General features: G+C 38.7%; 1 protein-coding gene across 1 annotated transcript in view; it reads left to right on the top strand.

Moving 5' to 3' along the window:
• The first annotated feature begins 9,210 nt into the window (after positions 1–9,210).
• IL31RA (interleukin 31 receptor A) overlaps positions 9,211–13,346 on the top strand; it is a 55,753-nt gene continuing 51,617 nt past the window's right edge. Inside the window, exon 1 of the mRNA XM_060635768.3 lies at positions 9,211–9,297. Within this exon, the coding sequence (XP_060491751.3) occupies positions 9,240–9,297 (58 nt within the window). The 5' untranslated portion in view covers positions 9,211–9,239. The remainder of the gene's footprint in view (positions 9,298–13,346) is intronic.

Here is a 13,346-nt window from a genome sequence, read left to right as displayed (position 1 = left end):
CTGTGTCTCTGTGTTTTCTTTCTCTTACAAGGACACTAGTCGCTGGCTTTAGGACCTGCACTAATCTATGATGATCACATCTAGAGATCTGTACCTTAATTACATCTGCCAAGACCCTTACTCCAAATAAGATTATATTTTCAGGTTCTGGTTAGATCTGTCTTCTGGAGGTCCAGCATTCATCTACTTCAGGAAGTATACTGAAGGGATACTAGTATGGCTTCTACGAATCCGTCCCAGGTGCCAGCAAATGTCTGGCTATTACACTTCTCTACACAGAACATAATTTCGTACATCTTAGTGTTCCACTAAAAAGTCCCTTTCTCTTATTTTGGGGGTGGAATTAATGACTCCCTTTTGTCATTTTTTTGTAGCACTTTGTACACGTCTCTTTGGCAGCCCTTGCCATATTAGTTTATAGCATTGTGTTTACATGTCTCTTTTCCCCGCTTAAATTGTGAACTTAAAAAAAATTGTTTTAAATGTTTATTTTTGAGAGAGAAAGAGAGCATGCACGTGCAAGCAGGGGGAGGGGCAGAGAGAGGGAGACATAATCCGAAGCAGGTTCCAGGCTCTGAGCTGTCAGCACAGAGCCCAATGCAGGACTCAAACTCACGAATCATGAGATCATGATTCAAGTTGCTCTCCTCCACCAGTTCACATTAATCTTCTCTGTTGCACAGATGTTATTTGTGGTAATTCTGTTCTCTCTCTCTCTTTTAATGTTTAATATTTGTTATTTTGAGAGAAAAAGCTAATGGTGGAGGAGCAGAGAGAGAGAGAATCCCAAATAGGCTCCATGCTATCAGTGCAGAGCCCAATGTGGGGCTTGAACTCATGAACCGTGAGATCATGACCTTAGTCAAAATCAAGGAGTCAGATGCTTAACCAACTGAGCCACCCAGGCACCCCTGTGGTGTTTATGGCCTATAAAGTTGCTGAGAACACTAAATTATTGAATAAGACACCATTCTCTCTAGGCAAATAACAAGATTGAGTTCCTGCAAGCCTCTGGTTACAATTATTTCATTAGTTGATCAATATATAACCTTGTTTTATGTGTGTTTTGGCTTAAAGACACCTTATTTGATATATATAGTTGACGCATTAACCTTGAACTTAGAACCAGTAGCAGTGTAATCCATGCCTAAATGAAACTTACCTAATATACATATTTTCTCTGTAAGGCACATCACTTCTTCCACTTGGGAACACTAGCCAGCACCTTAGACCTGTTCTCGAGGGCCATTTTAAACAGCAAAACCACCAACAAAAATGCAGAAAACATGGCTCTAAATAGATGATGAAAAGGATATTTGTATATAGTATGAGATTAAAGTGTCATCTTGTTTCACCACAGCTGGGAACGTGAACATCAGGTGACTCTGTTTTTGCCAATACACATGTTTGCAAATGACTGTGAAAACATCTAGAGTATTGATTTCGGGGGTACAAAATAAATTTTAGAGGGTGGATTTGCAAACATGGAATCCATGAATAATGAAGATAGATTGTATCTACCTGGTGTCTCAAATTCCCGAGCCATTGCGTGATTCCACCACCCAATTCTTCGTCTTGGCACCTCTCTTAGGCATTTTTAGGTTCCAGCTTTTCTTATTTTTACCAATTCAGTTACCACTTGATTCACTTCTCATTTTCCCCAAACTTGCTGCCATCCTTTATTTCATGTGTTATTTTCTCTGCTCCCGTTTGTTTTGTGTTGTGTTTCTATACCTTTCCCATAATTTTTGTGGAGTTTGCTGAGAGAATACAGATGAATTAATCAAATTCTTACCCAGGATTTTATGTCATACCCAGCACCTTCAGTCAGGTGTTACACATATACTGGGTGTTTACTAAGTACTTGCTGAACAAATTAAAGAAGTGCTATTTTTTTAATGTTTATTTTTTAGAGAGAACACAAGCAGGGGTGAGGGGCAGAGAGAGAGGAAGACATGGAATCTGAAGCAGGCTCCAGGCTCTGAGCTGTCAGTGCAAAGCCTGACATGGGGCTCGAACCCACAAGCTGTGAGATCATGACCTGAACTGAAGTCAGACCCTCAACCAACAGAGCCACCCAGGTGCCCCAAAGAAGTGCTATTTTTATGCATAAGTTTAGTGATGGTAAACAATAAATGGAGTTTTTAATATCTTATGTAGGTAAGGGACTACCTCTTTTTCTCCTTATTTCTGATAAATTCTTTGACTTAGGGAAACATTGCCTGAAGATGATGGGGAATGGGTTTAAAATAAAACATGAGGCTGGAAGGCATACTTTGTTTTAAAAATAAGTTTTCTTTCCCTTTGCATCATAATCTCTTCCTTAATCTGTTTACTTCCTTTACAGTTTTGTTAGTTGCAAAATAAGGTAAAATTATAGTGCTCACATGAATCCCAGAAATAATCTAATTTAAACTTTTGATTTGTAGGAAACTGAGGGTCAGGCTACCTTAGCTCAATTCTTTGCCCCACCACTAAGTTTGGACAAGTTTCTCAATTGTTTTGGCCTCAGTTTCCTCACCTGTAAAATGGAAATAAACATACTATCGATAATTTTAAGATTGTTGTGAAGATCAAAGGAGATAAATAAAGTTCTTAGTACTGTGCCTGACAAGTGGTAAGATCTCCACATATAACTAACTATCATAATAACCTGCTAAATAAGCAGCTTAGGTAAATAAGTGGTTTAGTTTGGGCTCCTGACTCTCAGTTTAACATGTTTTCTTTTAGATATAAATAAGAATTATAAACCTCTTTTCTGAGTTAGCTACTATTATTTTCTTCCCTTCATCTCTTTCATTTAAAGATGATCACATGATGCATTTTTTATTTCTCTTTTAATAGCTAAAGATATTCTCAGCATTTCACCCATTACCACATTTTTAATCACTTCCTGAAGAGAAAATTTAAAATTTAGTCATTCCTTTTAATTGTTTATGACACTTTCAGATGGTATTTTTCCTGTAAAGTTGAGTACTCTCACAGAAGCAGATTTTTTTCCAGTTACAATAATGTACTTCACTTCCCAGCATAAATGGGTTAAGTGCCACACTGGCTTGGGCTTTGCTTAAAAGCAAAGAGAAAGCTCCCAGACAACCAGAGAGGAAATAGTCAAACATCTCTATGTAGATAAATTCCAAATTCCACTCCCTGTCCTAACATGGTCTGTAGGGAACAGAACACCTTTGATGGGGATCCTTTGAACCGGCAGGACATCTTCTGGATACCACAGAGAGGTGAGTGCCACATTCAGAGTCTAATAACTCCAATCCTTGCAAATTGGGCCTCTTTTTCTATTATGTGAGGGTCTTTTTCTGCTTTCTTCAGTGAAATTATGGGTCAGAACCCAGCACATAAATTACTTCTTAGTTAGACTGCTCTTTGGTAATTACAGGGAATCTCATCTTTTGGCAGCTAATGTTTTAATGTTTGTTTATTTTTTGAGAGAGAGAGAAAGAAAGCTGGGGAAGGGCAGAGAGGGAGAGAGAGATCCCAAGCAGGCTCTATGCTTTCACTGCAGAGCCCTATGTGGGGCTCGAACTGACAAACTGTGAGATCATGACCTGAGCTGAAACCAAGAGTGGGACACTTAACTGACTGAGTCATCCAGGTGCCCCTTTTGGCAGTTAATGTTTTAAAATGCTGCAGCAAGGGTGGAAATCATGGGGGTCAGAGGTCTGGGGGCTGGTGAAAGTATGTGAATATAATGGATTTATCTTTCTGAAACTCTAGGCTAGAGAAAATTAAACCTAGGAAGAAAGGTTCAAAGGAAGATTCTTTTTGTGTATTGGTGTTTTGTGGCAGCAGGGTTGAGGGACAGTAAATCACTAATAGCTACTGTTTTGGTAGAAAGAGTCTAAGCTTTGGATTAAGACAGTCATGGGTTTGAATCTCAGTGATGCCACTTATAAACTAAATGATTTTTGGACTGGTTACATAATATCACTGAGCTACAACTTCCATATCTATAAAGCGAAGATAATAATATCTTCTCCATAGGGATTTTTAGTAGACCAAGATATAATTTGTGTAATATAATTAGCACATTGGAGACTCTCACTATCACATCACAATTATGTTTTTGCCAATCTTGCTGCTAGCATCTCAAAATGTTCTTTGTATGAAGGCACCTTGAGTGGATTTATAGATTTTGAAACTGAATGTGGTATTTTGACAGCTTTTTCTTTTTACATTTAGATACAATGTCACATAACATTAGTTTTAGGTGTACAAAATAATGATGTATATTTGTATATATTGTGAAATGATCACCACAATAAGTCTAGTTAACAACCATTATTATACATAGTTAAGGAATTTGGTGGGACTGAATGAGGCTGGGCAGCTTGCTGCTTGCTTCCTCTCTCCCATCAGTAGAGTTCACGGGTTCTTAATTAAACCTGCAGCCAGAGTGCTGTCCCTAGAATTTATTCCTTCTTTTCCCATCCTTTAAAAACCCAAGTCCATGCTATGCATGGTTTCTGACACAGAATGGATATCAACATACATTAAGTGAATGTATGAATAAATGAATGAATGAAAGTAGGACCAGCGCTGGGAAAACACATACATTTTTGTACAAGTGTATTCAGATGAAAGTTTGCATCTAGGATGCACCCTTGAGTGGGAACTTTTGAGTTGCCAAAGGACACCTTTGTATGTGTGTGTGTGTCTATGTCTATGTGTGTGTGTGTATAATGGAATGCTAGACAGTAAACCCCCCCACACACTGTTTCTTTTGCTTTGGTCATATGAGATAAGATGCAGGAAGACAGAGATAATTTAACGTGTTAGCATTTTTAGCAGAAACTGGCAGAGGAAGTATCTCCTTTGTTTCTTGCTTCTTGTCCCCAGTCAGTGTGCATAGCCAGCCAGCAATAATTCCTTGGATTTGTTTCCAGTCCTTCTAAAAGTAGTTATTACTGTGTTTATACCTTTAAGGATAAGACACCACAGGTTACTTAAGTGGCATCACTATATATTCTCAGAGTCCTTTAGTCCAACATGGAATATTCATAGTGTTGTTTGAGAATTCTGGGTCTCCATTAAATGCTGTATTCATCTGAGGTCCCATAATGAGATGTATATTTCTAGGAAGTGACCTTTTATTGAAGACAGTTGTTCAAAGCTGCTGCATTTTAGAAGTTAGGGCTGATGACCAGGGAGTACAGGAAATGATTTGCTTTCCTCCAGAGCAAGGCATAATCTTTCTGAATTTTCTGTGGCCCAGAGTGTTGGTACACCTGGAATTGCTTAGATTTAGGAAGGCTAATTTACCTCATTTAAGACTTCAAGAGACTGATGTGGGTTTTTTTTTTAATACAGATTTTCATGAAATTATTCTTGTGCCTAAATTAAGACAATAGCTTAGAAAAGGTAGCCTAAAAAAAATAATTTATGCATGTCTTCATGTAAGCACATGCTTTCAAGTAAGTTTTAAAAGAAAAGTTTCCAGAGCCTTAGGAATCTATCTTTACTGTACCGCCTACCGGTTCTGATGAAGGTGATATGTGATACCAATCACACCCTCCTCCTGAACTGTCAAAGTTCTCTCCAATTTGCCAGGGAATGTGCTAAAACAGCAGAGCACAGAGTCCTCCCCTACATAGTAGATCCATTCACCATGGGGAGATAGCACAGCTAACAAAGTCACCACCTTCTCTGTTATTGGAACTAAAGCTTTTGTTACCTGCATGTTCATGAGGACCACTGTGTTTGATCTGTTGGACACCACAAAGTGCTCTGGGTTTTTAGGAAGCAGTATCACACTATTGACAGTGATATCTGTCCCTGTAGTACTGCCTAGAGATTTAAAGGTATTTGAACATTATGTGGTCTTCATATCTTTGCAGTGCCATCATTGGTGCAGGATACATCAATAATGTCATCTTGTGTAAAAGTTGTTTCACTAACAAAGGAAGAATAGCCATGAAATTCCTTCAGGGTTTTCCCAGATTTTAACATTAAAAAAATTTTTTTTTAAATGTTTAATTTTGAGAGAGAGCACGAGTGGGGGAAGGGCAGAGAGAGAGGGAGACAGAATCTGAAGCAGGCTCCAGGTTCTGAGCTGTCAGCACAGAGCCCAGTGCAGGGCTCGAACCCATGAACCATGAGATCATGACCTGAGCCGAAGCTGGACGCTTAACTGAGCCACCCAGGTGCTACATCCCAGATTTTAAACCAGGAATTCTAATTGGTCAAAAGAGGCACTAAGGATATGACTCCTATGATAAGAAGAGTTTAGACAGGCGACACCTGTACTGTGTGCCCAAAGAAGGAGAGGATAATCTTTGTAATGACTCACATCCCTTGTTCAGGATCTCCTCCTCTAAATCATTCATCAGAGAAGTATTCACAGAATCACAGCAATGGTGGAGATTTTTAGTTTTGAGTTTTCTTTCATCAAGATTGTGGTTAGGTCTAACAGTTGCCTTTTTTGGAGTATACCACTACAGTACCAGGAAGTTTCATCATTTCCTCCAGGAGATAGTACTCTACCAACTTCTACCTTTTTTAACCATCAATGTTTTAAGGTCTGAGGTGAGCTCTCCTTTTTGTTCTCAAAGTCTCCTTCCATTTAAGATATAATTAGTCAAGTAGTTTCCTGCAACTAAATGACAATGATGGTTTTCCAGGTCCACCTGAGGTTACATCCAGATTTTTCTTGGCTGGAGTTTAGAGTGTACTCAAGCTCTTCAACTGCATATTTACCCCCTGGTTTACTCTCACAGATAACTAGGATGGCTTTGTACAAAGATTTTGCTACTTGAACTTCCAACTGAACTTATTTCTAAGTCCCTGGGAGGCACCTCACATTTGTTCATATCTACTACCCACAAGTAATCTCTTTGTGGTGGTCCTCTGGTATTGGAGAGAATGTGGAAAAGGCACTGGAGGATAGGCAAATGGTAGAATGAGGGGCACTCACCATATTGCACCAATTGTTGGCTTTCTGCAGTCATTAGAGTCAAATGAGTCATTGGCTCATTTCTCTCTTTAGATGCTCTGCTCTCGTTGCACTATTAGAATTACAGCACTTACCATGTGGTATTTGCTGTTACTGTCCATGATTCTGTCTCTGCAAGTAGATCTATGATTCTCAATTCTTTTTTTCTTCTCAGATCCATTTGGAGGGATATGATTTGGAGCCATCAGTAATAGTAGCTCACTCTGGACTGTGGCATCCTCTCCACCCTCTGACTCCCTTTCCTTGTTAAAAAAAAAAAAAAATCACTGAACTAGGGACACCTGGGTGGCTCAGTCAGTTGCGCATCCAACTTCGGCTCAGATCTTGATTTTGCATTTCACAAGTTTGAGCCCCACATCCGGCTCTGTGCTGACACCTCAAATCCTGGAACCTGCTTCGGCTTCTGTGTTTTGTCTCTCTCTCTGCCCCTCCACTCACATTCTGTGTCTCTGTCTCTCTCAGAAATAAATAAACATTAAAAAAAAGCCACGAGAACTAGAATGAAATTGGGGGCAGGATGATCTTTTATTCCAAGCATCTGATGTGTGTCTGGGACATTGCTGAATGAACAACACAATGCCAGAGGCCACCAGCTGATTCAAGGGAGAGTCAGAGCTAGAACGCAGGCAGTGTCAACTTCTAGAATGCTCCTCTCTTCAACTACTGCAGTTTTTCTAGCTTTGTCTCTGAGCATGATTTAGTACTGTTGATTTTTTTCAGAAAGGGTCTTTTTAAATTCACAAATAATAGATGGGTGTTCTCATTTTAAAGGAGGCAAGCAGTAATTCCCATTGTTTTTGAAATATTCAACAGTTAACATTGATGAGATTTTAAAAACATAAAACCCCATGTTAGAATAACAATTTTAGCTTTAATATCTATAATTATTCATTTACTCGATTACTGAGAATTTGAGCTTTAATACAGTTTTCATGGTTGGGCCTCCCTCCATTTCCAGAATGCTTTTAGAACTAATATAAAGGTGTGACTTCTAGCTAAGAAATGGAGAAAATTAAGACAATGTTCTGAATAATTAGGCACTAAAAGTGCCATTAGTATTACATTTAATTTTAAAGAACACATTTATTCTTTATTTAAAAATTGTAAAATTTCTCTTTGTTTTGTACTCATTAAATCAAAACATTTATTTCCTGAGAGAATAGCTACTGCTGTTGAGTAACATGTGTTTACTATTTGCTATTGTGGAACCAGCAAACATTGTTTCCTGATGGTATTTTTATTATTATAGACCCAAATTCTTTCTGCTTTATTGCCATAGGAATTTTCAATTAGTAAGATATTTCAATTGATTCACATAAGAGAAAATCTTATTCCTTGTGGTTTTCTCCAGAAATGATGCTTGTGAACTTTTCTCAAATGATTTGTTGGGAACTCCTTTTTTTTTTTCTTATAATCTGTCAGATGAAAATGTGGCATCCTTTATCTCTTCCTGAAATGAGTTCTTGCTTTTACAGTTGCTTGACCCTTAGATTATTCCACCATCTCATGTGGGATGAGATAAGAAGGCAGCAGCCTTTTTGTCCTAATCAATTCCATTACCAGTATTGTATGCCTACCATGTACCAGTAGGTACTTAAGTAGTTAGGCTTCAAAGAGAAATAAGAGAAGCTTCACTATTCAAAAGCACTATGTAGAGAAGCCAACAGGTAAACTGTTAAACACCAATCTGTGTGACACATGCTAAGGTATAAGTGGCATGGAGAAGAGTTGGTGTACAGGGAGGAAATGGCTAGTCAACTCCATCTGAGGCTTCAGGGAGGTGTTCAGAGAAGGTTAGCCTTGAGATGAGTCTGGAAGGTGGGATTAGTTTGCCAAAAATGAGGCAAAAAGGACATTGTAGGCAGAAGGAACCACATGAACAAAGCGTGGGATGTAAAACACCATGACAATTAGGGGAAATTGTGAGTTGTTCTATTTGGCTCCTGTGTTTAGGGCCTGAGGCAGACACCAGATGATGGTCTCAGATCTATACAACCAAGAGTACTTTCTTCTGGAGTATATTTTTCGTAACTGGTGTACTTTTCACATTACATAGTAGAATGAATTATGGACAAATTAAATGTTGACTGGGGTTGATGCAGTAACTATGAAAGGATCTATATGATGCCCAAAAATATAGTAAGATGAAAAAAAGATTCTGCCTGAAACCCCCCAGAGTCTGTCACTGGAAATGGAGTTAAGAGATAGGAAACTAACTTTTGACTGATGACGTTTTCAGTTCTCTCCTCAGCCTGCCTGCATTGATTTGGGGATGATGTGGGCCCACGCACTGTGGACACTCCTCCTACTCTGCAAATTCAGCCTGGCAGGTAGGTTGACCTGTGCCCTTTTATGGATTGTGTAGTTATTTTTAGCTTCTTTGGATAAGAACTATTAATTTGAGTGCAAAGTGCCTCCTGGACCATGAGCGCATGTGGGTGAACAAGGGATTCGTGACCTCCCTGAATTTGTGTGGGTGGGTGTGTAGATGTTGATGTACACATATGTGTGTGCAAATTTGGCAAGATGTCCTATCACATTTTCAAAGGGAGATAAGACCTGCCAAAAGGCCAACATCCACTGTTTTAGAGTGGTAGTAAATTCTTGTATCAATAGTTTTTGTGTGAGGAGCAGTGGTTGCATATAAACACACACAAAAATTAAAAAATATATTTTCACAGTATTTTCAGTAATTTCCAAGGATATAAAGGGAAATGATGGAATACCACATTTTTACAAGGGCCCATCTCAAGACTATGTGCCTGATATTCATAAACTACCTTGCAGATGTAATATCCGTTAGTTTGGTTGCATCTTACGTTAAAAAAATTAAGACCAGAGAGGAAAAGTGGGGATTGGGTACTGGGAACGTAGAGAAGGCATCATGTCATGTACCGCTTTGCTAGGGCTGTCATAGCTACAAACTGGGTGGCTTAAATGACAGAAATTTTTTTTCTTATAGTTTTGTAGGCTAGAAGTCCAAGATCAAGGTGCCCATAGGGTTGATGTCCTGACACCTCTCTCCTTGGGGCATAAATGGCATTCTTCTTGGTGCCTCTTCATATGGTCATCCCTCTTGTTTGTCCTAATTTCCTTTTCTTATAAGTACACCAGTTGGATTGGATTAAGGCCTACCCTAATGGCCTCCTGTTAACTAATAGCTCCTTAAGACCCTGTCTACAAATACAGTCACTTTCTGAGGTACTGGGGGTAGGCTTCAACATATGAATTTAGGCATACACAATAAATACCGTCACACGTAGTAATTGGAGGTGACCAAGAGGCAGATAATGTCTTCCAGGCCTCTCTTTTGCCATGGCCTGCCTTGTCGCCCCCTAGGGTATTCCCGTGGTACTTAGGAGTTGTATAGACAATATAGACACGTAGGCCTTTATCTCTCTGTGTCATCTAACCTCTTTTGGCCCATTCAGAAACCAAAAATTGGTCCAGTTACCCAATTTACAGTTCAAATTATGTGCATCATGGCTCCTATCAACTCACCCTTCCCCTCAACATACCTTTTTCTGTCTCCTATCTGTGGCTTCTTCTCTTATTACCTTTTACTTGTACCATGTCTTATGTAACTGGCTCCAGTTTCCACCAGACTTCCCTTCTAGACTATCCTTCCTTTGATCTCTGATCAGCCCTGCCTTTCTTCTATTACAAGACACTTTTCAAAACACTAACTTCGGGGGCGTCTGGGTGGCTCAGTCAGTTAAGCGGCTGACTTTGGCTCAGGTCATGATCTCGCGGTCAGTGAGTTTGAGCCCCGCATCGGGCTCTGTGCTGACAGCTCAGAGCCTGGAGCCTGTTTCAGATTCTGTGTCTCCCTCTCTCTGACCCTCCCCTGTTCATGCTCTGTCTCTCCCTGTCTCAAAAATAAATAAAACATTAAAAAAAATTAAAAAAAAAAACACTAACTTTGCAACAGCACCTAAATGATATAAGCATATAGGAAAGAAGGGAGATCGGGAACATTTTAATTTTGAAAAATGTTCTTTTTGCATGTGGACAGTTCTCTGATAAGAAGAATATTCCCCTTAGAGGAAGTTAATGAATATTTCCCTTTTTATACACATAGGGAAAATAGTTATTTTGAGAAATAGGAATATAGTTGTGGATTGTTTTTGAAGATGTGGGGCAAGGATAGATATGTACCAATGGTAAATCTAGCCTTCAGATGTCCATTTTTAAAAAATAAAAATTCTGTTTTTGAATAATTTAGATTTATAGGAAGCTTGTGAAGATAGTGCAGAGAGCTCTTACATAACCCTCATCCAGCTATCCCCATTATTAATATCTTATAATACCATAGTACATTTGCCAAAACTCAGAAACCGATACTGACACATTAGTACTGACTAAATTCCAGACTTTATTTAGATTTCACTAGTTTTTTTCATTAATGTTTTCTCTCTGTTCCAGGATTGAATTTAGGGTACCATATTGCATGCATTGTCACAACTCCCTAGTCTCTTCTGGTCTGTGACAGTTTGTTAGTCTTTCCTGGTTTCTCAAGGTCTTAACACTCTTGAGTACTTGCCAGTACTCCTGGGTTTTGTAATAAGTACAAGGGAGGTGAAGTGCCCTTGTTATTCTATCACAGGTTGTGGCAGCCTTCAGATGAAGAGTTGATATCCTAATTAGAGATCATGAATAAGACCTAAAATCAGCATCCTGTTGGCCAGCATGTGGAAACGGGAGGATGATAGATGTATAGGCTCTGTGAATCATGGTGGTTCCATTACATAAAGTAAAAGCAGTTGACATGTGCAGGGTCACACCAGATAACTGAGGCTGGAAATGTAAGTAAAGCAAGCAAGTAAAAGTGAAGCCTAATATTGTTTGTTGTTTTGGTTCCTTCTTCTTCCAGTTCTTTCCAGCCTCCTATTTGTGATAAAACAAATCTCAAATGACCTAAAATACATAGATAGAATGTTATGAGGATATATGAAAAGAGGAGAAAAAACTACTGATAAAATGAATTCTACCCCCAAGTCTTAGAATCCTGGATTTTCACAGCAGACCATTTTTTTACATTAGTCAGGGAAACTGGTTTATGCTGCAAAAATAAACAAGCCTCAAATCTTAGTATTCAAAACAGCAAACTGTGTATGTTCATCAGAGGTAAGTAGGATCCCAGGGTGATGAAGGCTCTACCATCCTAAGACACTGTCATATCAACGTGGATTTTCAGTGTGTGCAGGAACAGAGGAAGGAGAGAAAGGACAATTGTATACCAAAACTTAAATGCTCCTCTCATGTCATTGGCCACAGCAAGTCATGTGGCCATGGCTAATTTCAAGGGAGCAAGAAAATAAAATCTTACCATAAGTCCAAGAAGGGGAGATATTGATGAACACTGCAGATACTACTGAACTTATATTTTATTCATCACAAATCTCTTCTCTAATACTAGAGTAGGGGATCAGAATACTCCATTCCAAAATATGCCATTGGGATTATTTTGATGTGGAGGTAGACGAGAATCAACAAATGCAATAATGAAGGCTACTCCATTAGTTTCCCACATATATTTACCTTCCTGCAGTTTGCTACCCTTGAAAACCTAAATTCCTTTTCCTTTGTCTGGTCTCTTCACAAATTTATTGTATTTTTAAGATACTATGTGAGCCCAAGATTTAACCACCTTTTTGAGTTATTCTTCACTGAGGTTTACATCCTGCATCATGTGCACTGCATATGTTAATAAACTGTTTTCTCTTTTAATCTGTCTTTTGTTAGTCTCATAAGAACCCAGATGCAGAACATAGGAGGGTAGGAGGAACAGGATTTTTTCTTCTCATATACCAATATTTATATAAGAATATTGCCTTCTTGCCATATTTCAAGCAGTAAGGACAAGACAAAAGTAGCTCCTTTAAAATGCTCACATGGAATGGAAAATCATTTTTAAAAGCACTTTCTACTTTCCTGATACCTGGGGAACCAAATGGTTCTGTTTATGGGAACAAGCTGTTTGACTCCCTTTTTGACCCATGCCTTTTACATATATTAATTAAAGCTTCTCAAGGAATGAAGGAGAGGTATTCAAAGACGACCAGGAAAGTAAAGATATTGAGTTTTGACATGGTTGGTTTTGAATCATAAGGACTTATTCATACATGAGTTTTTGTGGCTGGCTTTGGATTCAGCCAGTGCAAGGCAAAGTAAGAATGAGAAGGAAATAAAATAAAATATGACTATAAGAAGCCAAAATGAGACTAGCACAAGACCAAAGAATATCCTGGGGATACAGAGAAAAACTTCTTGTTTCCTTGTTCTCCAGCAAAGGCTCAACTTTGAAATCCTGCTAAAAGTGAGTGTAATGGGTGTAAGTGAAATGGAGGGTGAAGGGCAAGCTAATATTTAATGAATA

Source organism: Panthera onca, chromosome A1, assembly GCF_046562875.1.
Source record: "Panthera onca isolate mPanOnc1 chromosome A1, mPanOnc1 haplotype 2, whole genome shotgun sequence".
NCBI lineage: Eukaryota > Metazoa > Chordata > Mammalia > Carnivora > Felidae > Panthera > Panthera onca.
Note: the sequence above shows the minus strand (reverse complement) of the source record. Positions and strands in the feature narration are given on the sequence as shown.